The sequence below is a fragment of the Mustela erminea genome, chromosome 7 (genome assembly GCF_009829155.1).
Source record: "Mustela erminea isolate mMusErm1 chromosome 7, mMusErm1.Pri, whole genome shotgun sequence".
Classification (NCBI taxonomy): domain Eukaryota; kingdom Metazoa; phylum Chordata; class Mammalia; order Carnivora; family Mustelidae; genus Mustela; species Mustela erminea.
The window spans coordinates 23,307,564-23,331,914 of NC_045620.1; the positions used below are offsets into that span (position 1 = coordinate 23,307,564).

General features: G+C 43.6%; 1 protein-coding gene across 1 annotated transcript in view; it reads left to right on the forward strand.

Annotated features, from left to right (window-relative positions):
- The window catches only part of EDEM2 (ER degradation enhancing alpha-mannosidase like protein 2), a 31,449-nt gene extending 9,857 nt beyond the window's left edge, over positions 1-21,592 (forward strand). The window contains exons 5-11 of the mRNA XM_032350872.1: positions 1,715-1,840; positions 4,132-4,343; positions 6,348-6,489; positions 7,769-7,893; positions 16,110-16,254; positions 19,075-19,196; positions 21,034-21,592. Of these exons, the coding sequence (XP_032206763.1) occupies positions 1,715-1,840; positions 4,132-4,343; positions 6,348-6,489; positions 7,769-7,893; positions 16,110-16,254; positions 19,075-19,196; positions 21,034-21,534 (1,373 nt within the window). The 3' untranslated portion in view covers positions 21,535-21,592. The remainder of the gene's footprint in view (positions 1-1,714; positions 1,841-4,131; positions 4,344-6,347; positions 6,490-7,768; positions 7,894-16,109; positions 16,255-19,074; positions 19,197-21,033) is intronic.
- The last annotated feature ends 2,759 nt before the right edge of the window (positions 21,593-24,351 follow it).

Here is a 24,351-nt window from a genome sequence, read left to right on the forward strand (position 1 = left end):
GTAGGTTAGTCCTTTATATATTTTCTTGCTACTTAGTCGCCTGTTCCAGACCTTTCTTTGACTTCTTTAAACATTTCCACATAATTATTTTGTAATGTGTCCAATAATTCCAATATTTGATATACTGGTAAGTCTTGTTCTATTGTCATTTCTGCTGGTTTATACTCCCAATGCTTTGTTTCTTTGTATGTTTTCTGATTTATTTAGATTTTAATGTACACTCGTTCCCTAGACTTTATCTCTGGGCTCCTTTGAGGCCTAGACTGAAGGTTGGTTCTTCCAGGTAGACTTTTTGTTTACTTCTGCCACTTGGCTGGAGGCACTGTTTCCCAGAAACTGTTTAATGCCAAAAGTTTGTGTTGTCCTAGACTACACAGTTAGTGTGAATTCAAGCTTTAAAACTTAGTGAGTGTAGTTACTAATTCTTAGGGAAGTTTTTTTGGTTTTGTTTTCTGTTTTCCCTTTCTTTTACTTGGCATCAAGATCTGAGGCATGCAGTTTTCCTTAAAATATGCTGGGGGAGGTGGGTAGGGTTTATTTTGAATCCATCCTTATACAGGCTATATAATTCTTTCAGATCCCAACTTTGGGGAGTTTTTTTTTTTTTTTTAAGATTTCATTTATTTATATGATAGAGAGAGCAAGAGCCCAAGTAGGGGAAGGAGCAGGCAGAGAGAGAGGGAGAAGCAGGCTCCTTGCTGAGCGGGAGTCTGACTTGGGGCTCGATCCTAGGACCCTGGGATCATAACCTTAGCCAAAGGCAGATGCTTAATGACTGAGCCACCCAGGCACCCCTATGGTGGTATCTTTTATCAGACTTTCCACTTTCAGTACGTTCTGCCTTTGTTTCTTATTCCCGCCCTGACTGGAGGAAGGGGAAACTGAAGCTCAAGGTCACCAATTCTTTTCCAATGAGAGGGCCATTCAGGATATCTATTTAGTCATATTTCCAGATACAGAACACTTATGTCTTTTTATGTTTTATTTTTTAAGATTTGTTTATTTATTTATTTATTTAGGGACACAGAGAGAATGAGAGAGAGAGCATAAGCAAGGGAAGCTGCAGGCACGCAGAGGTAGAGGGAGAAGCAGGCTCCCCAACAAGCAAGGAACCCAAAATGGGGCTCGATCCCAGGACCCCGGGATCATGACCTGAGCCAAAGGCAGCCTTTTAACAGACTGAGCCACCCAGGCACCCCATATTTATGTCTTTTTATAAGTCCTAAATATTGTGTCAGAAATTCAAACGGATGAATTAAATGCAATGAAGGTAATAACTACTCTGCCCCCACCATGCCCGTCCAGGTCTCGGGGGCAGGGGCAGGGATTGGGAGACAGAGTAACCAAGTGAAATGAGCATGGGTTTTGGAGTGAGACAGACCTGGCCCTACCATTTGCTAGATAATGACCCAGGGCAGGTCACATTACCTCTCTGAACCTCAATATCTTCACTTAAAGAGGGGACAGTAGTACCTAGGGCTTGGTATACAATAGGGATTAAAAATAAGTGATAGTCATTGTTTGGGGGATCCACCCACAAAGAGCAAAAAACTGTAAGCTTACCAGTGTACCAGTATGTGGGAATAAGGGATTCTTTCACTAGGTGGCTCTAGCCCCTTCCCGGCAGCCACCCAACAGAGTATGTAGGTTTCATTTACGCAAGGGAAAGACTGGTCTTTGGGACTCTGACACTTGTATTTCGTGCTCTCTGTAGTGGTAGGAGGACTTCTGTCGGCTCACCTGTTGTCGAAGAAGGCTGGGGTGGAAGTGGAGGCTGGCTGGCCCTGCTCTGGGCCTCTCCTGAGGATGGCTGAAGAGGCGGCCCGAAAACTCCTCCCAGGTAAGACATGGGGTACAGGAAGTCCAGTAGGTCCTGCTACTCTTGCTGGAGACCAGGGTGGTGATGCTGAGTTATTTTCTGCTGTTTCTCACCCAAACCATTGCTGTCTCTGCCTCTGGACCTCCACCATGGAAATCAGTAGAGTTCTGGGCATTTTAAGGGCCTGCTGGGACCCTGGCCCAGGACAGATGAGCTGACCTCATGACTCTTCACAGGGTGGCACTGAAAGCCAGCCTGGTGGGTGGAAGGCTCTCTTACTTGAGTGAGCCCTTTGGCCGCCTCCCTGCCCCACACTCTGCTGGAATAAAGGGATTCCAGAGAAGAGCCTCGATCAGTGCATTAGGAGCCCCTGGTTCTGGACTAGCCAATGTCTTGACCAAGCCACTCTTCTCTCCCTGGTTCAGTTTCCTTGTCTCTCAAAAGGGAATCATAATCCCTGCTTGCTTGCCGCATTGGCTTTTTGAGAGGCTGAAAACGAGGTCAGAAAGAAGAAAGTGCTTGGAGAACCGCTGAAAACACCGCTGAAACACAGGGGACTTGTTTGTAGCTCAGCTGTGTCCGGGGCTGCGGGCCAAGCCTCGGTGTATTTGCCTGGCAGTGCAGTAGCCGAGCATGGCCGCACGAGCTGGACACTGTGTTCTCTTTGGGGCGTGGTGGGGACTCTGGGGCTGTTCACACCCAAACACATCACCCGAGGCGTTCACCAACCACTTGGCCACCACAGTTCTCCCTTTCTGGAGAAGAGCAGAGGAAAGTGAGGGAGCTGGTTCAGATGCACTCATGGCTTACGGCTCATAGCCTCAGTGTCTCCTTAAAAACATCATATCCTGTGTGATTCATGGGTACGGCACACTGCTCAGTTGCTTCCCCCTCCTTTCTTTTTCGGTCATTAAAAACCAGTTTGTATTGAGAAATACATGGGCTGGAAAGTCCATATTGTAGCAAGCCCCCACCGATATGCCATTCAGGTGAAGAGGATTTTGTCACCGCCCCCCCCTTTTGAACACTGCCTGACTTTTCTGAAATACTTCTTTGCGCCCCGAGGTTGTGACTTCCGTTCTCCTCGCTTGCCACTTGGGCCTGCCACACACAAGTCTGCCACTCATCATGAAGTCGCTGGGCCTTGCGGTTCTTGGAAGTTTTGATAACTTTGTTCACAGTTTGGTGACGCACGGGCTGCTCTGGGGTTATTTGACCTTTGGCCTAGAGAGGAAATCTCTGCCGCTGGCTATTTATCTAGCTCCTTGCCCTGAATCAGAAGACACAGGGGTGGGAGGGGCAGAGCGTAACAGAGTGGGCACGAGGTGGGCATTCTCATCCCAGCTCTGTTTGGCTCCCTCTCTATGACCTTTGAGTCACTTCCTTACAGACATGACTTTTCCTATCTATAAATTGAGGGTTGAACCACATCAGTAGTTAAGCAATTTATATCCTTTTTAAAAAATTGTAGTAGTTTACCCCCTAAACTGTTTAAAGCAGGGATCTCAAACTGCCTCCTCTGGGACTGCTTCGGGTCTGCAGGTAGGTTTCATTTGGTCATACTGTGTCTGGAAAAGCATATGAGGGTAATCGGACAAAGGTGGTCAAAGATACCAGCTTCCAGTTATCCATAAGTGCTGGGGCTGTCATGTACAACGCAATGACCATAGCTCACACTGCTATACGATATGTTTGAAAGTTGCTAAGAGAGTAGATCCTAAAAGCTCTCATCATAAGGGAAAAAAACCAATGTTTTCTTTTTGTATCTGTATGAGTCGATGGATGTTAACTTTCTGCGTTCATCCTCTCACCGTATAGGTAAGTCAGGTGTTTGTGCTGTACGTCAGTTGTATCTCAATAAACTCAAAAAGAAGCGTGTGAAGGGCTTCTCATGGCGCATGCTCTTTAGGATGCCACAAGCCCAGCTGCTTCCTTTTGCTTAAACCCTACATTCCTCCCACTACGTTTCCTGCCTGCCTCTGAAGGCATCATGTAAAATACTTAAAAATGGAGCTGCTCTAGCCAGAGTAGGCCTGCCTGGACAAGGCAGCCTGGAGCACAGCCTGCTGCTTTCTTCCTCATCATGGGCAAGAGCCCGACGGCCCCACTGATCATTGCTTGACAGCATCTGGGTTAGGTGGTCACCAAGGGCCTGTAGTCATGACCTCTATCCCTCTCTGTCTTCATCTCTTAACAGATCACCCAGGAGATAGAGAGGGAAGTGCCGGCTGAGGCCTCGGGTTTGGGCCTGTGTGTTGAACCATCCCTATGTCCCCACTCCTGTCTGAGATCATTATTTTGTGATTATTCAGCATTTCAGACCCCCACTGGAATGCCGTATGGAACGGTGAACCTGCTTCATGGTGTGAACCCGGGAGAAACCCCTGTCACCTGTACGGCAGGCATTGGGACCTTCATTGTGGAATTTGCCACCCTGAGCAGCCTCACTGGTGACCCCGTGTTTGAAGATGTGGCCAGAGTGGCCCTCATGCGCCTCTGGGAGAGCCGGTCGGATATTGGGCTGGTAGGTCGGCTGCCACCCTTTCTGTCTGAGTCAAGTTGGCCACCGTAGCCCCTGCTTGTAAGACTCGAGCAGTAAGTTGCAGCCCAACCAAGGGACACTTAGGGTGACCTCAGCAGTGACCCAGGACTTCGCATCAGGACACTGAAAGTTAAGCAAGCCTCCAGTTCAAGGTTTGGCACGGGGGAAGAGGGCACGAGAGAGCACACCCTCTGTCAGGGAGGGGGCCCTGTTGAGGTTTGACTCCTTGAGCTTCTTGATTTTTAGTAAGTGTGTCATACGCTTCTTGCCCATGACTCGCATGGTGACGTTGGATGGCCAGCCCATCTGGCCCTCATTTTTACTGTCTATTTGTGTTTGTTAAACTGGGTTTCTTGGAACAGCAGTGCTGAGAGATGTTGAATGGTTAGCTGTTCTATGAAAAAAGTAATTCCTAGTCAGTTAAGTTTGGGGAATACTACGTAGACCGTTAACCCTTGAGTTTTGAACTGCATGGGTCCACTGAGACACAGATTTTTTTTTTCAATGCAGTACTATAAACATATATTCTCTTCTATATGATCTTTTTTATTTTATTTTTATCTTTTTTTTTCTATATGATCTTCTTAATAACACTCCCTTTCTTTTCTCTAGCTTACTTTGTTGTAAGAATATAATACATAGGGGCACCTGGGTGGCTTAATGGGTTGAAGCCTCTGCCTTCGACTCGGATCATGGTTCCAGGGTCCTGGGATCAAGCCCTGTGTCGGGCTCTCTGGTCGGCGGGGAGCCTGCCTCCCTCTCTCTCTCTACCTGTTTCTCTGCCTGCTTGTGATCTCGGTCAAATAAATAAATAAAATCTTAAAAAAAATACATTTAAAAAAAGAATACAGTACATAATACATATACGAAGTTATGTGTTAATTGACTATTTATGTTATCAGTAAAGCTTCCACTCGAGATCAGGCTATTAGTGGTTAGGTTTTGACAGTCAGGAGTTAATATACAGATTTTCGACTATATGGGGCTCAGCACCCCGCCCCCTACATTGTTCAGGGGCCAACTGTAGTGTCTTTTTTTTTTTTTTTTTGAGACTCATAATGAACATGAATAGGTTAAAGGTTATGAAATCCTATGGTAAGTAAATCTATTTAACTTGGCTTAACTCACTATTTTCCAAATTTATTTGACCCCAGAGCTTCCCTTTCTTCTCTAATACCTGTGAACCCATGGAGATTGAACACACTTTGAGCCAGATGATCTCTAAGGCTGGTTTCAGCTCTTAAATCAGATAATCTGGTGAAACTAACAGTAATTGAGCCAAAGCTATCCAGGAAATAACACTAGATTTAGTCAGAATTGGGTTTGATCCCTGGCCTTGCTACACTGAAACTTTGCAACCCTGGACGAGTCACTCAACCTCTCTGATCCTTAGTTACTAGAGCAGTAATGCTGATGTACTAATATACTTTTGGTGAGTCATTATGACTTGGAAAGACTGAGTTGTCTGAAAGTGATTCAAGCAGGGACACATTTACACATTTTATGCAAGTCTGGTTCTAAGCTTGAAAAGTGAAACTTGTATGAGGAATCCTTGAAAATCCCTTAAGAAGATGCCACTGTGGAGACCTACAGTAACTCCGTTAGTAGGTCCAACACCAGCAGGTTTTTCTCCAGCCCTGGAACACCACAGTGGAGTTTAAATCCTCTCAGCCCCTACCATGGCCTGCCTTCTGACAGTGTGTCTCCCACGGGCCTTCTCTGTTGCCCAGGGTCTGCTCTGTTTGCCTTCAGCTGGAAGTTCCAGAACTTAAAACTACATGGAGCAGTTCCCCAAATCAGAGACAGATACCAATAGGAGTCTGTGGCCTCCCAACCCCACACCCCGATAGCCTGTGTGTCTTCTGAGAGTATCAGGCTGCCTGCCTTGCCTCTGACTGGCCAGTCACGGGTATGGGGAGATCCGTGTTTGGTCTCGAGCCCTCCCTGGAGACTATGTGTGTGTGTATGTGTCTTCTTTCCTCCCAGGTTGGCAACCATATCGATGTGCTCACTGGAAAGTGGGTGGCCCAGGACTCCGGCATCGGGGCTGGCGTGGACTCCTACTTCGAGTACCTGGTGAAAGGAGCCATTTTGCTTCAGGATAAGAAACTCATGGCCATGTTCCTAGGTAAAAAGGGTGGGGTAGGGAGGCTTTTGTCGTGATTTTTCCCATCAACAAGTGATTTACTTAGAAATTTTCCCTTGCTCCCAAGTGCTGACAGCATCTGTTCTAGTACCTGAGTCTGCATTCAGAGCCAGGATGGACTGAACATTGCCCCCTTAGTGCCCGCTGTAGCTCTTCAGGCCTTCCTGCAAGATCCCAGTGAACTGTGCTCTGTTCTCTGTGCGTGGCCCTGGGTTTCTTATTTGCTGACCATTGCACTTGGGTTCTCTTTGCCTAGAACACCTTTTTTCCCTGTTTTCATGTGTCCAAATTCCATTCACCCTCTAAGGCCCAGCTGCAGTGACACCTTGCCCACGAAGCAGCCTGATCCCTCCTTAGAACTAAGGGCCTTCAGTACCTTTTGTAGAGTCAGCTTTCATCCATAGCTAACAGTTGAGTGCTGGGTCTATGCCGTATTCATCTTTCTGTCCCCCACGGTGCTTTGCGTGAGGTAGGTGGTTGATTAATGCCTGTGGAATAAAAGTGTTTTATCCTCTAGGCCCTTGGACACTAATAATAATGAAATTGAGGAATTGTTGAGCACCTAGTAATAGTTACTGTGAGGGCTACCATTCATTTATTCAGCAGATACTTAGTACCACTGATCTGTCTAGCGCCGTGCAAGCACCCAATGTGGACTATTTCATTTCATCCTTATGGTGCTATTTGAGATTGTCTTATTAATTTGCATGTGTATTTGGTACTTCATTTGGATAATAATTTATTGTGCGTATATATTATGCACTATTGTAGCATGGAGGATTCTGCAGTAAGCAAAACAAAGCTCTGCCCTTCATGGATTTACAATCTAGAGAGAAGTGTAAGTTCAAGTTCCCACCAGAATGTAAGGGCCCCAGGGCCTGCCTTTTGTCTTGTTTGCTACCCTGTAGGTACCTGTACCTAGTTGATGCTCAGTGAATGTTGTTGAGTGAATGAATGACTGAACAGTCCCATGAGGTGTGTATCATTACTCTCCCCACTTTAGAGATAATGAGACTGAGGCTTAAGAAGGAAAACCTTACCCAAGGTCACAGCTAGCAAGTGGTAAAGCTAGAGCTGGAATTTGAGTCTGGACGTTTGACTCCAGAACTCATGCTCTTTTCTCTATGCCTTGTTGCTTCCTAGTCTGCTTTGACGCTACACCATCATATGGTCTTCAAAAGTGTAAGTCTGTGTTTCTGGGGTCAAGACCTGCCTTTCATCTCTGTGATCACTGATGTGTCTTATTGCATCTCCTCTGCAGAATATAACACAGCCATTCGGAATTACACCCGCTTCGATGACTGGTACCTGTGGGTACAGATGTACAAGGGGACTGTGTCCATGCCAGTCTTCCAGTCCCTAGAGGCCTACTGGCCTGGTCTTCAGGTAGGAATGATCAGAGAGGTGAATTTTGTTTTTCTGAAACTGACAAAGCAAGCTCATTCTTTTTTTTTTTTTTTTAACTTAATTCTGTTTTATTTTTTATTAACATATAATGTATTATTTGTTTCAGGGGTACAGTTCTGTGGTTCCTCAGTCTTACACAATGCAAAACATTTACCGTAGCACATACCCTCCCCAGTGTCCATCACCCAGCCACCTTACCCCTCCCACACCCCTCTCTTCCAGCAACCCTCAGTTTGTTTCCTGAGATGAAGAGCCTTAAGAGACTCTTTTGTTTGTCTCCCTCTCTGGTTTCATTTTTTCCTCTCTTCCCCTACTATCCTCTGCTTTGTTTCTCAAATTCCACATACAAGTGAGATCATATGATCATTGTCTTTCTCTGATTGACCTATTTCGCTTAGCATAATACCCTCCAGTTCCATCCATGTTGTTGCAGATGGCAAGATTTCAGTTTTTGATGGCTGCATGATATTGCGTCATACATATACACCACATCTTCTTTATCCATTCATCTGCTGATGGACATCTAGGTTCTTTCCATAGTTTGGCTATTGTGGACATTGCTGCTGTAAACACGGGGGTGCACGTGGCCCTTCAGGTCTCTACATTTGTGTTTTGGGGATAAATACCCAGTAGTGTAATTGCTGGGTTGTAGGGTAGCTCTATTTTCAACTTTTTGAGGAACCTCCGTACTGTTTTCCAGAGTGGCTGCACCAGCTTGCATTCCCACCCACAGTGTAGGAGGGTTCCCTTTTCTCCGCATCCTCGCCAGCATCTGTCATTTCCTGACTTGTTAATTTCAGCCTTTCTGACTGGTGTGAGGTGGTGTCTCATTATGGTTTTGATTTGTATTTCCCTGACGGTGAGTGATGTTGAACACTTTTCCATGTGTCTGTTCGCCATTTGGATGTCTTCTTTATAGAAATGTCTGTTTAGGTCTTCTGCCCATTTCTTGATAGGATTATTTGTTCTTTGGGTGTTGAGTGTGATAAGTTCTTTATAGATTTTGTATACTAGCCCTTTGTCTGATATGTCATTTGCAAATATCTTCTCCCATTCTGTCAGTTATCTTTTGGTTTTGTTGACTGTTTCCTTTGCTGTGCAAAAGCTTTTGATCTTGATGAAGTCCCAATAGTTCATTTTTGTCCTTGCTTCCCTTGCCTTTGGTGATGTTTCTAGGAAGAAGTTGCTGTGGCTGAGCTTGAAGAGGTTGCTGCCTGGGTTCTCATCAAGGATTTTGATGGATTCCTCTCTCACGTTTAGGTCTTTCATCCATTTTGAGTCTATTTTTGTGTGTGGTATAAGGAAATGGGTCCAGTTTCATTCTTCTGCATGTGGCTGTCCAATTTTCCCAACACCATTTATTGAAGAGACTGTCTTTTTTCTTTCTTTCTTTCTTTTTTTTTTTAAGATTTTATTTATTTATTTGAGAGAGAGACAGTGAGAGAGAACATGAGCGAGGAGAAGGTCAGAGAGAGAAGCAGACTCCCCGTGGAGCTGGGAGCCCTATGCGGGACTCGATCCCGGGACTCCGGGATCATGACCTGAGCCAAAGGCAGTCGTCCAACCAATGAGCCACCCAGGCGTCCCGTGACTGTCTTTTTTCCATTGGACATTCTGTCCTGTGTTGTCAAAGATTAGTTGACCATAGAGTTGAGGGTCCATTTCTGGGCTCTCCATTCTGTTCCATTGATCTATGTGTCTGTTTTTGTGCCAGTACCATGCTGTCTTGATGATGACAGCTTTGTAATAGAGCTTGAAGTCCGGAATTGTGATGCCACCAGCCTTGCTTTTCTTTTCAACATTCCTCTGGCTATTCAGGGTCTTTTTTGGTTCCATACAAATTTTAGGATTATTTTTTCGATTTCTGTGGGGAAAAAAGTTGATGATATTTTGATAGGGATTGCATTAAATGCATAGATTGCTCTAGGTAGCATAGACAATTTCACAATATTTGTTCTTCCAATCCATGAGCATGGAATGTTTTTCCATTTTTTTGTGTCTTCAATTTCTTTCATAAATGTTCTATAGTTTTCTGAATACCAATTTTTTGCCTCTCTGTTAGATTTATTCCTAGGTATCTTATGGTTTTGGGTACAATTGTAAATGGGATTGACTCCTTAATTTCTCTTTCTTCTGTCTTGTTGGTGTACAGAAATGCAACTGATTTCTGTGCATTGATTTTATATCCTTTGCTGAATTCCTGTATGAGTTCTAGAAGTTTTGGGGTGCAGTCTTTTGGGTTTTCCACATAAAGTATCATCTGCAAAGAATGAGAGTTTGACTTCTTCTTTGCCGATTTGGATGTCTTTTATTTCTTTTTGTTGTCTGATTGCTGAGGCTAGGACTCCTACTACTATGATGAATAGCAGTGGGGATAGTGGACATCCCTGGTGTGTTCCTGGCCTTAGGGGAAAAGCTCTCAGTTTTTCCCCATTAAGAATGATATTTGCTGTGGGTTTTTCATAGATAGCTTTATGATATTGAGGTATGTACCCTTTATCCCTACACTCTGAAGAGTTTAATTAAGAAAGGATCAAAGCAGATTCATTCTGGTATAAGTCAAATGAGGTATTTTAGTTGCTTGAGTACTTGGGTTGGAGACAGAAGAGAGAGTTAGAGTGAATTAGACAGACTTGAGGCTCTGCCCAGCTGAATTTTCCAAAGGGAGCTTTAAGGTATCAGGAACTGAGCTTCCAGTGTGCTGTGAAATGTGTCCCATTTAAAATGAAGTAGGAAGTGTCTTTCCAGGCTGGCCGGTAACCGCCATTGGCAACAACTGTTTCTCCACTGGACAGTTCTGTCAGATCTCTTCATTCTTGACAGCAGGCCTGAGAAAAGACGTGAAAGCAGCTGGGCTGCTCTCTGTGCCATCATTATTGTTTTCTATTACATGATCTGATGGAGTCACAGCTGGGAGGGCAGGATGTTGGAGCCCATCTAACAGGCCCCTATATATACCACAATATTTTTACAGGCTCGTTTCTTTTTTTATTTTAAGAAAAGGTAATATCATGTAGATGGTGGTAAATTTTAAAAGCACAAAGAGGAATACAGTGAAAAGTAAATCTTGAGCACCCATCCCCAGACGCCCTCCCCAGTCCAGCTTTTATTACATTTTGTGTATAGCTTTCTAGAAATCTGTATGCATAAACGTATGCATAATTTATATTTCCCTTTTTTCTTTACATGGATAGGAATATATCATTACCTTTTCACTGAATATGTCTTGGGGATCATTCTTTATTGATACATATAGGTCAGTTTTACTTTTTTTTTTTTAAGATTTTATTTATTAGAGAGAGTGATCACGAATAACAAGGAGGGGCAGAGGGAAAAGCAGACCCAGTGAGCAAGGAGCCCATTGCAGGGCTTGATCCCAGGACTCTGGGATCATGACCTGAGCCAAAGGCAGAGGCTTAACCAACTGAGCCACCCAGGCGCCCCTCGATTTTACTTCTTTTTAACAGATGAATATATTCCATTAAATTGATAATTCTGCAATTCATGTACTAGTCCCCCATCATGTACTTTCAGCCAGCCTTCTTATTTTACAGATGGGGAAACAGGCTCAGAGAAAACTTGTTGACAATATTAAATATAGGTCCAGCTTTTCTAAGATATTCAAATTCTGTTGCTTGGATGCCCACTGAAAGAATTTTGAAGAACCGTGGAGTCCCCTGCATGTTTTTAACCTTTTTCTCCTCAAACTCATATTTTCATTCTCCTCCTCCAACAAGATTTTATACTAATTGTTATATTTTATGCTAGATAAATTTTATTGAAACCCTCTTATATCTTTGTAATAAAATTTCTGTATACATAGAAATTTAAAATACTTTAGAATTTCCTCTGACCATAGGCTCTGAGTATTAAATTTGTTTTCTTCTTGACTTGGTTATCATTAGTATGTTAAATGAGTAAAGCAACATTAATAGCTTACATTTTTTGATGAATAATTATGAAACATAAAGGCAATTTAATCAGAAATACACTTTGTGAGATTTGGGGAGCTTTTTAATTTTTAAGTAGTTTGTATTTGTGCGTGAACAACACATATTGCTACAATGGGACATGGTTATGTATCAAAAGTTTTGTTCCTGTTTTCATCTTTTAGCTGTAAGTGCTGAGTAGCCTTATGCATATAAATAAGTAGATAGGAATGGAAAGAGTTTGATTATTGCAATGACATTCAGACCTTTTTTTTTTTTTTTTTTTTTTAACATCAGGGAGGGAGGAGGAGGGGCCAAGGGGGAGAGAGAATCTTAAGCAGGTTCCACACCCAGTGCAGAGCCTGTGGGGTTCCATCTCATGACCTGAGCCAAAATCAAGAGTTGGACGTGTAACCAGCTGAGCCACCCAGGTGCCCATCATTCAGTTCTTTGTAATCATTGACTTAATAGATTGATCCATATAAAACTGCCAGTATTTCATTGTCTTACCTACAAAAATGGCAGTATTATATGGTTCGTTCTTTATATGATGAAAATAGTCATAATCTGTCATCAGAAATCATTTTTAATGATTCCTCTGCTGACAACTTGACCAGATCCTCTTCCAGTTTTTTGAAGGCAGAGTATTGGGAACCATCTGATACACAAAAGAATTTGTTACATGGTGGTTAGAGTCATTTCATTTTTTCAACACCTGCACCAGTTTTTTTTTTTAAAGATTTTATTTATTTATTTGACAGAGAGAGAGAGAGACAAGCAGGGGGAGTGGGAGAGGGAGAAGCAGGCTTCCCACTGAGCCTTCCCACAGGGAGCCTGGTGGGGGGGCTTGATCCCAAGACCCTGGGATCATGACCTGAGCTGAAGGCAGACACTTAACAACTGAGCCACCCAGGTGCCCTCTAACCAGTATTTTAAATTTAACCTAGTTTGGTGCTCAGGAAGTCTTTATTCCCCAGGACAGTGTTCCACAGAATGGGTAGAGATTGCTGGTCGGTACCCTTTGGAGAAGGTAAACTGGCAGAAGGATAACTGTGAAGGAAACAGTGATAATAGATAGCCTGCCTTTGTGTTATAAGCATCTTTTCAAGCAGATCCATTTTAGGAAAGTAGAGGATCTAGAACTCTATTGCCTTAAAACTATTTGTGACTACATTCCTCTTGGGAAACCTGCTTGTCCAATCCAGCCATATCACTGATCACACCCTTTGACCCTGCCAAATTCCATTTCTCTCCATGCTCCCCAAGAAAGTAATTCAAGAGGGAAAGATGCATCATGTATACAGATATTCCTAGCAACAAAGTTCATGACAAAGAAAACCTAGAAGTGATCCAAATACCCACTAATGGAGGGGCAAATGAATAATTACGTTAAAAAAAACCTTTTAAAGATTTATTTATTTGAGAGAGAATGAGAGAGAGCAAAAGCGAGAGAGCATGAGAAGGGGGAGGGTCAGAGGGAGAAGCAGACTCCCTGCCAAGCAGGGAGCCCAATGTGGGACTTGATTCCGGGACTCCAGGATCATGACCCGAGCCGAAGGCAGTTGCTCAACCAACTGAGCCACCCAGGTGCCCCTGAATAATTACATTTTAATGGAATGGGTCATTATACAACTTTAAGAAATTAATATGTAAACTCCCGTGTTACATGAAGAGGTAGCGACAAGAATCAAGAAAATGTGAAGGAATGAAACATACTGTTGGACTATAGTGAGAAATTAGGAGTGATAATTAAATTTTTAAAAAATTCTCTAAGTAGATTTAACAATAACAAAATACACACAAAGGCATTATGTTATGTGTAAACTGATTATAATTCTAGAATTTTGGTTTTAGTACGTTATGAAATAGAAGACAAAAATGTAAACAGCTTCTACTGCGGAGGTGATTACATTTTTATTCCTGTATATTTAAAAAAAAATTTCTATAACTCTGAATAGAATATAAATTAGGAAGGTAGATATCAAAACTATGTTATCTGTGTGGTAAGGTTAAGAGTGACTTTTTTATACCTTTATTTTTCAAATTTCCTAAAATAAAAATTAAGAAAATAAAAGAGAGGGTGTGATAAGGAAGGAAAGCGTTTCATCTCCTTTGGTGTGGTACTTTTTCCTGGCTTGACCAGGGGTCATGGGTTCATTCTCTGTGAGACTATAAAAACACTAATAACTGACATTTATTGAACATCTTGTCAGTGCCTTGTTGTGTGACTGACACACACAGGTGATAAATATTTATAAGAGAATGATTTCTGTGTCAGACACTTGACACAGAATGATCACAGCACACTGAAGTAAATGTTGCTTTCTAGATGAAGAAAGGAGGCTTAGATACGTTCAATTTGTTCATTCATTTATTCAACAAATATCCGAATGCCTGCTGCGTTCCAGGCGCTGCCCTTGTTCGGTTTATAGAGTGTGAGGCACAAAAGAAAAAATTGAGCAGACAAATGCATAAAATAGTCTGTTGCAATGAAGGACGCAAAGCGAAAGTCTGAGAGAAAATGTTGGAGGGGGACCTAAACTTGAGGGAGTAAGGCCTCTCAGAGATGTGATGCTAAAGCTGGTATTTCAGGAATCAGAGATAGGGGATGATGTTCCAAGCGGAGAAACATCATGTGTGAAGGTCCTGAGACAGGAAAGAGTTGGGTGTTTACCAGAAACAAAAGCAATTTGGCCACAGTCCAGGGGAGGGAAAGATCAGTCAGTGGAAGTCAGCAGCGCGCAGGTCATGCAAGGCCTTGAGGGCTGTGGGGAGGTATCTGGACTTTATGCCGAACTCCTGAGAAGCCCTGAGGTCTGGTGTCTGTAGGAAGGCAGTTACTCTGCCTGTATGGGGAGAGAGCACTGGAGAGGGGCATGAAGACAAGTGGTGGGAGATGTGAGAGGGCTGTGGAAGGGATCCCGGTGTGAGATGCTGGTGACCAGATGGGGCGGCGGTGCTGGAGGTACAGAGAGACAGACCGTGATGGTTTAGAATGGAATGGACAGGAGTTGCTGACGGAATGGATATGGGGGGAGGGGGAAGGGAGGAGTCAAGGATGGCCACGATTTGCTAAGTGCCGTGTACTAAGAAGGGAGAGGTGACAGTAAGGAGGCAACTTTGTGGGAAAGTGAGGGGACCGAGAGCTTTCTTGGGGAAATGGTAAGTTTGCTCTATCCACGAAGCACCCACAGGAGATGTCAAAAATGTCAGGTCAAAAAGCTGTTTCCTGGGGCACCTGGGTGGCTCAGTCAGTTCAGTGGCTGCCTTTGGCTCAGGTCATGATCCCAAAGTCCTGGGATGGAGCCCTGCATTGGACTCCCTGCTCAGCAGAGAGCCTGCTTCTCTCTCGCCCCCTCTGCCTGCTGCTCTGCCTTCTTGTGCTCTCTCTCCCTCTATTAAATAAATAAAATAAAAATCTTAAAAAAAAAAAAAAAGCTGTTTCCTTGCAAGCTCATGTTACTATTACTAGCTGCTTAGCAACAGCTAATAAAATTACAAATGTGTATACTTTCGGACCCAGCAATCCTAATTCTGGACATTTGTCCTACAGGTAAACTTGGCATATGTTTGAGGTGACATATGTACAAGGTTATTTACTACACTGTTGGTTGTTCTAGCAAAGAGCAAAACATTGCAACCAATCCAACTAGCTGTTAATAGGGAACTAGTTAAACTGTGGTCCAGGCAGTGGAGTACTACACAACTGTATAGACAGGGGGAGGCAGCTTTTTATGCACATAGATGAAAAATTAATGAAAGTTGTTAAATGAATAAAAGCAAGTACAGAACTGTATGTTTAAATAGTGATCTTTTATGTCAGGGAAAATAATAGAGTCTCACACATATTTATGTTTACAAATGAATACAGATTCGTTTGGGGTATGGGATAGGAGTGAGACTTAGTAAAAATTAACCTTTTTCCTACTTTTAGAATTTTGAACCAGACAGCTGACTTACCTATTTAAAAACTGTAGTAGCCAGGGACTGAGCAGGGACTTTGAATACAACCTCTGTCCCTCACAGTAACTTCAATGTTTTTGTGTTTTGTGTGGGAGAGATGAGGCTCAGAGAAGCTAAGTGTCTGGCTAAGGGCCAAACAATGAATAAATGGGTGACTCGGTTTGATTGCAGGCTTTTGTGGCTCCAAAGCCTTTATTGTCTCTTCCTGGAAGTTGTATGTGGGGTGTGGTATGTGAGTTCTTTTTTGTATGTGGGTTTTTATGCCTGGTGGCTGCTGGCTTGACAACCATTTTTGTCCTACAGAGCCTCGTTGGGGACATTGACAATGCCATGAGGACCTTCCTCAACTACTACACTATATGGAAGCAGTTTGGGGGGCTCCCAGAATTCTACAACATTCCTCAGGGATACACAGTGGAGAAGCGAGAGGGCTACCCTCTTCGGCCAGGTAAGCAGGATCTCTGGCTCATCCCAACCCAAAAGCTCCGGTTCTCTAAATCCCAAACCCTCATGTTTCTGTGAGGCTCCATGCCTCACAAGTGCTCACAAGCTAATTTTTTCCCATCTGATGCTTCCAGCAGCTCTGGGTGGTTTTCCTGGTAGGAATGACCTACCCATATATTTTCGGATAAAGAAACTGAAGCTTAGTGGGTTGAGCTGGCTTGCCCTAGACTAAGTGTATGAGGTGGGACTGGAACCCAGGCCTCTCAGCTAAATCTTAGGCTCCTTCAAACTTAAGCAAGTGAGGGCAAAGGGAAGAGCCAGGTTGTCTCCTTTTGAGTTCTTGCCATCGGGATTTCAGAAGTGTACACAAACTTCCTAAATCACTGGGTCACGTGAGTTATGCTTCTATAATACAGAATGTTAGAATTCTGGAATGGACCTTAGGAATGAATCATCTGGTCTTGGCCACCTCCCCATTTGCCGCTCAGAAATCAAGGCTCAGAGAAGGAAGGTATTCCACACTCGATAACTGTCTTAGAGTTCCTTTCCAGCCCTGAGCCTCTGATTCACTACAGGAAAGCTAAGTACTGCAAGGAGGAGAGGGGGAAGGGGCCAGAGGAAGGAAGCTTAGTCAGCACACAGTCATCCCCCACCCCGAAGGGGGTTGCGTTCCCATTGTTACATTCTTCCCACCTTCCCACCTGAATGCCTTTGAGCTGCGGGACCGGCCCTCGCATGCCTCCTGCCCATTCTGCCCTCTTCTACCCCATCTCCTTCCTCCGGCTCAAGAGGTTGTTGTGGAAGTTGTGGAGGGGGAACAGAAGAGGAAGTAAAACAGCAACTGCAAAGAGCAAATTAGTCACTTTGATTCCTCGAGTCTGCTGTTCTTGGTATTTCTTTTCTTTTCTTTTTTTTGTTCTTGGTATTTCTAATGCATTTGTTCTCACAGCTTTTTCTTTTTCCCTTTTCTTTTCTTTCCCGTTCTTGTTCGTTCTTTCTTTCTTTCTTTTTTTTTTTTTTAAAGAGAAGACCCTCAGAAGGTATCCTACCCAGTGATACCAGTAGATGAGATGAAGACAGTTTGGGGCTAAACATAGGAAGGAAGCTTGTGCATTCTCAGAGTTAGAGGGAACCCAAGAGGCCTTCTAACTGAGGTCCCCTGTCATTGCCCTGGCAAGTGGTTATCTGGTCTTTGTTCAGTTAGCACCAGTGACAGGGAGCTCACTACTTCCAGAGGCACCCTGTTCCATTTGCAGGAGGGGCTGGCCGGAAGGCCTCAGTGGAAAGTAAGGCAGCACAGCCGGGAATCCAGTAATCGCCTTAGCTAGTCACCCTTCCTACCCTAAAACAATAGCGAATGGGAGATAAGGTAGTGCTTTTTCGTTAGATTGATGAGTGTCTTATGCTCTGGTACATGCATCTGATCAGCAGCATGGTAGCATAGAACCTGGCCTAAGAGTCTGAGGGCCTTTACCTCCGCCTAAGTCCAAGTCTAGGCCTTGGGCTGTCACGCTGTTCTAGATAGTTGGTCAAAATAGAAGAAATTAAAACGACGACGATAGCCCATGTAGGCCTATGTATGAGAAAAAGAAAACAAAGTGGCTGGGCCCTGGGGACACTGAGCCAGCCCCTGCTAGCAGCAGGACAAGAGCCTTCCCTAGCTTTTCTTTCTTTGAACGCACACAGCATGTTCTCTTACCACTAGATGTGCCCCCACCTGTGCCTAGAATATGAGCATCAGATTAGCAATTGTCTAGAGACCCATGGGGAAAAGGAGGGAGAGGTGGGGAAGAACTGGGGGACAGGCAGAGGTCTTTTTTCCAAAAGTAAGAAATAGAGTTTGCAGTAATAAATCAAAAGGGAAAAAAGTGCTGACCAAGGCCCAGGAGGGAACAGGGAAGGCGATCAGGAGGAGAGGTTGGTCTAGGAAGGGGAGAGTTCTCTCCTCTCTGAGAAGAGATGGGGGAAGAAGTAGAAAAGTCTGTTGGGCTGTACCTTCCGCCCACTGGGGTCACTCTGGAAGTCAAATCTTTCTTTTCTATACTAGCTCGATATCTGAAAGTAGTAAACACATCCTGGGTTTTCTTTTCTCCAGAATAAACCTCCTCATCACGATCAACTTCTGTTGCCCAATATTTATCTGAAAATGGGGCCCATGTCTGAATGTCCAATTCCGGTTGTGCATATAGAGTCGGACAAGACTATCGCCGTGTTCTGGGCCTGGTGTACTGGTGGCTCCTTCTTTGTTAGATTGAAGATTGCCTCTTGAATATCTTAACCTTCATCTTTTTGTCCATCCCGTCTCCAAAGGGCCTCATAATGACAAAGGGCCTCATACTTTCAAGTTTTAGGTTTGGGTTAGGCTGTGAGTGACAGAAAGTAAGTAGTAGCTTAATTAAGATAGACATTTATTCTTCTCTCACTTCTGGCCTTATATGTCCCTCTATGGTGTCAGGGACCTTAGTCTCACACCTGGCTGCTGGGTGTACATGGCTATAGTTAAGGATGCTGTTACTAAGGAAGAAGGAGAGGACAGATACTGGGAGACAGGGAGTAACCTTTGCCACCTCCCCATCCCAGAACCTAGCTGCCTCTCTCTCCCTTGGGATTGGAAGTCCATGGTCAGTTTTAAGGTTGATCTCCACTTCAGGCTTTGGGTATTTCGGCTCTGGAAATTCAGCACTGTGTGAGCTATCCCCTGTTCCTCCTGGTTGGGGCCCTGTGGACAAGGTATGGAGGGAAGGAGTCTCTCACTGCCTGAAATGGGCCCTGAGCCTTCCCTGCTCAGCCCCTGGATGAGAAGGGTCTGCTTTGGACTTTACAGAACTCATTGAGAGCGCAATGTACCTCTACCGTGCCACGGGGGACCCCACCCTCTTAGAACTCGGAAGAGATGCTGTGGAATCCATTGAAAAAATCAGCAAGGTGGAGTGTGGATTTGCAACAGTAAGTGTTTCCATGGGCCCAAGAGTTGAGAAATGTCTCCCTCTGCTGCTAACGAGCCTCTGGCATAGGAGCACTGAAGGGACCTTAGAGATATACATATGCCTTTATTTTACTGGGGCACATTTTGTAAAAAGTTTTATGGAAAGGCCTGTAAGGTAGATTCTAGAAGGGAAATAGAGTCCCATGGCCTTATATTCAAATCTGGCGGTCCTTAATGAAATAGTCCAGTAGTTTCACAGATGTTTTCTGAATGTCTTTTATGTGCCAGGCACTATGCTAGACCGAGGGTTCTAGCAGTGAACAAAGACCAGCCCCCGAGCAAATATTTTAGTAGGAAGAACAACAAACATGTAGTTGGGAGACGGAAAGAAGGCCAGTATGGCTGGAATGGAGTGAGCAAGGAGGGAAGAGGAAGAGGTAAATCCCAGAGGGAGGAAGCGGCTAGATGGTGTAGGGCTTTGGAAGAGGTGCTGGGGAGAGTTTGCATTTTGTTCTGCTTAACAGGAGAAGCTGTAGTAGGACTGACAGCAGAGCAGAGACATGGTCTGACTTGTATTTTAGAAGGATCACTCTGGCTGCTCTGTGGAAAAGGAATTGAAAGGGTCAAGGGTAAGAGCCATGTCACATCCTTAGAGGACCTAAGCAGGCAAGCTATTAATAAACCATCATTAGGGACATGTAAAAACCAGATGTGTAGGAAAATTGTCTGGAAGAAAATTCAGCAAAAAGTATACAGAGGATTTTTAGGGTATGGGATTAAAAACAGACCCCTCCCCCAAAATCCTTCTTTTTTCAAAATTTTTTGCTGTGGTTATATTCTACAAGTAGAATATGAATATGTGTGTGTGTGTATACATACATACATATATATATATTTAATTTAAATATATAAATTTTTAATTTTATATGAATTTTTAAAAATTTAAAATTAAAAATTTAAATATATGTTTCTATTTAAGAGATATATTTATTTTAAAGGACCTATATATGTAGGGAGAAAATAAAGCAGTGGTATGTTTTAGTGTCTAACATATTGTATTTTGTGAAAAGCCAAAGTGGATGAGCCCAATGGGAACTTCTTAAAAATATTTGACTTATTTCCATGAAAATGAAAGCCCTCTGGAGGTCTTCCAAGGCAAATGATGGGAATAGGCGTCAGACTCTTTGGCCTTTGACAAATAATAATTCTCGGTACATCAAGTCCATATTTTAGTCACTTTTTTTGGTGAAAAATAGATGTCCACCGAGAATTAGTTTTAAGAAAATGTATCTCTAATTCTGAGACGCGACTATAAATGTAGGAAGTAAACTTACTCATCCATGACTGTGAACTTAGTATGAATTTTTCTTCTTACAGACTTCTAATTGGTTATGGCAGTAGCAAAAACTTGGCAACCACCTTAAGGCCCATCAAGGGAGATTAGCTAAGTAAATGACGCTGTATTTTTAGTGTCATTCAAGGGGATGAGTCGATCTGTGTATGGTCACAACAAGGGTAGGATCAAGGGCAGTGCGGGCGTGCTTGTTCACGGAACAACGGAACAACCTGTTTTCTTGACCCGCGAGATCAAGGGAGAGAGCCCGAGCCAGACCCGGAGGACCGCTCAGGCCATGATCGGGACTTTGGTTTTGAGTCTTTATGAAGTGGGATGTCAACAGAGCGCTTTCACGGGAGGAGTGACCCCTAAGCCTTACTCTATAACTATATGTTAGGGTTCCAACCCACTGGGTTGGTGCTCAGCTGCTCCATAGCCAAGCGGAAATCGCTAATGGCTCCGCGGCCCCATCGGCTGTCCCCTGCCGCTGTTCTGACTCGCTTCCCTCTTCCTCGTGGCAGATCAAAGATCTGCGAGATCACAAGCTGGACAACCGCATGGAGTCTTTCTTCCTGGCCGAGACCGTGAAATACCTCTACCTTCTGTTCGACCCGGCCAACTTCATCCACAACAATGGCTCCACCTTCGACGCGGTGATAACCCCCTACGGGGAGTGCATCCTAGGGGCCGGGGGTTACATCTTCAACACCGAAGCGCACCCCATCGACCCCGCTGCCCTGCACTGCTGCCGGAGGCTGAAGGAGGAGCAGTGGGAAGTAGAAGACTTGATGAGGGAATTCTACTCCCTCAAACGGAACAGGTCGAGATTTCAGAAAAAAACGATGAGCTCTGGGCCGTGGCAACCGCCAACACGGCCAGGCACGGTCTCCTCACCCGAGAGCCATGACCAGGCGAGGGAGAAGAAGCCTGCCAAGCCGAAAATCCCATTGCTCAGCTGCCCGAGTCAGCCCTTTACCTCCAAGTTGGCATTACTGGGACAGGTTTTCCTGGACTCCTCATAACCACTGGTTGATTTTTTCTTTTGTGTTTGAACTGTGACAATAAACCTGCTTTTGACAATCTTGTTTTTCTGGGTTTTTTTTTTCTTAAGGTTTTATTTATTTATTTGACACAGAGAGAGATCACAAATAGGCAGAGAGGCAGGCAGAGAGAGAGGGAAGTAGGCTCCCTGCTGAGCAGAGAGCTCGATGCGAGGCTCCATCCCAGGACCCTGAGATCATGACCGGAGCCAAAGGCAGAGGCTTTAACCCACTGAGCCACCCAGGTGCCCCTTGTTTTTCTGTTTTACCTATTGGGTTGTCTTGGGAGATTTGGTTCAAAGAAAAGATCTCATGGCTAAAAAAAACCATTGTGAATCTCATTTCCTTTTCTCATACCATTGGAGAAACAGCTAAACCCAAAGTCCAGCTGAACCCACTGCACAGACCCCAGGGGGGTTGATGATTGAATCTTTCTTCCTTTCAAGGCTCCCGTCTTCTGGTATCTCTGGGGAGGATGTGGTTAAGAATGGGTTTGTCACTTCTGGCCCAAGTCTGTGCTCCCACCCTTTAGCACAAACACTGTGGCACCCCAGCCCCAGCTGTAGTGGCCCGTGTGGACGAGGCAAGGTTTTTATCCTCGGGAAAACTAAATTCTAGTGGAGAGAAATAAAGTAGTAGATAATATAAAATCACATTGGGGAAGTGCCAGGAAGCTAATGGGATGCATGCTAGAAAAGAATGAGGGGAGGTAATCTTAGCTTACCTTAGGGAGGGAGGGCAGGGAAGGCCTCTGAGGAAGTGAGGTTTTAAACTTTTAATTATGAAAAACTGACAACAGAAGTGTGGAGAACAGGATAATAACCCCCTATCCATACTAGATCATTTCACCCATTAAGTATTTCAGAATGTACCTCTAAAACACGCCTACAAAAATGAACAATTATTCCTTAATAATCTCCAAGTCTCTAATTATGTTCAATTTTTTTTGGATATTTTATAAATAAAGTTTGTTTGAATCAGGATCCAAGCAGGGATCCTGATTTCAGATGATCTGTTTCTGAATTGTCTTCTTGTCTATAGGTCTTCTCTTTATTTTTTTTTTAAACTCCGATTTTGTTGAGATATAATTTACATACAATTAATTGCAGCCAGTTCATCCTTTTTTTGTAAGCTTTTTCAAACTTGGACACCCATGTAACCACCACCACAATGAAGATACAGAACCGTGCTCTCCTACAGACCGTTCCAAGTTGATGGAATGTTCTAATAGAACAATTAGAATGATTGCATTGTCCCATAGAGTAACCACTACAGGGGCTGTTGACGCCTGGAAATGGGGCTCTCTGTGACCGAGGAAATGAATTTATCAATTTTTAGTAGGCTTTATATTTTAGAAGAGTTTTAGGTTCATTTCAGTCCTAACCAGAATATATAGAGAATTTCCCATATACCCATTTCTTCCACGCCTGCATAGCCTCCAATACCAACATCTCCTACCAGAGCCGAACATTGTTACAATCAATGATCCTACACTGACAAATCGTTATCCAGAGTACATAGTTGACCTTAAAGTTCACTTTTGGTGTTGTATGTTCTCTGGGTTTTGACAAATGTGTAATGACATGATTCACCGTTATAGTATACAGAGTAATTTCCCTGCTCTAAATTCCCCCATTCATCCCTTTCTCCCCCAACTCCTGGCAACCACTGATCTTTTTACTGTCTCCATAGTTTTGCCTTTTCCAGAACATCATGTAGTATACGGCCTTTTCAGATTGGCTTCTTTCACTTAGTAATATACATTTAGTTTTCTTCCACATCTTTTCAAGGTTTGATAGCTCATTTTTTTTTTTTTTTTAGAACGTTGTCTGGTTGTACCGTTTTATTAAACCATTCATCTACTAAAGCATCCGGGTTACTTCCCAGGTTTGGCAAATTATGAATAAAGCTACTGTAAATATCTGTGTGTTGGGTTTTGCATGGATATAAGTTTTCAGCTCCTGTGGGTAATTATCAAGGAGCATAATTGCTGGATTATGTGGTAAGAGTAGGTTTAGTTTTGTAAGAAACTACCAGACTGTCTGCCAAAGGGGCTGGGCCATTTTGCATTCCTGCCGGTAATGTATGACAGCGTTCCTGTTGCTCCACATTCTCACCAGCATTTGGCGTTATTAGTGTTTCAGATTTTGGCCATTCTAATTAGTGTGTGGTAGTATCTTGTTATTTTAGTTTGCCTTTCCCTGATAACACCTGACATGGAGCATGTTTTCATATGCTTTTTTGCCATCTGTGTATCTTCGTTGGTGAAGTGTCTGTTAAGGTCTGTGACCACTTTTTAATCAAAAATTTTTTATTGCTCAACTTAAAGTGTTCTTGGTATATTCTGGGTAAAAGTTCTTTATCAGGGGCACCTGGATGGCTCAGTGGGTTAAAGCCTATGCCTTCGGCTCAGGTCATGATTTCAGGGTCCTGGGATCGAGCCCACATTGGGCTCTCTGCTCAGCGGGGAGTCTGCTTCCCTTCCTCTCTCTCTGCCTACTTGTGATCTCTGTCAGATAAATAAAAAAAAATTATTTAAAAAAAGCTATTTATCATGTATGTCTTGCAAATACTTTCTCCCACTCTGTGGCTTGTCTTTTCATTGTCTTGAACTACTTCTTGGTTTCACTGAAATTTGTTTGTTGAAGGAACTATGTTGTCTGTTTTGTTTTTTGTTTTGTTTTTTGGTAAGTTGATATTAAGATCTAGAGGCTTCATCATTCAGATTTTTTTGTTTTAATTTTGCAAAAATGGCTCATAAGTGGTGTTGTATACTTCAGTCGGGAGACACATGTTTGA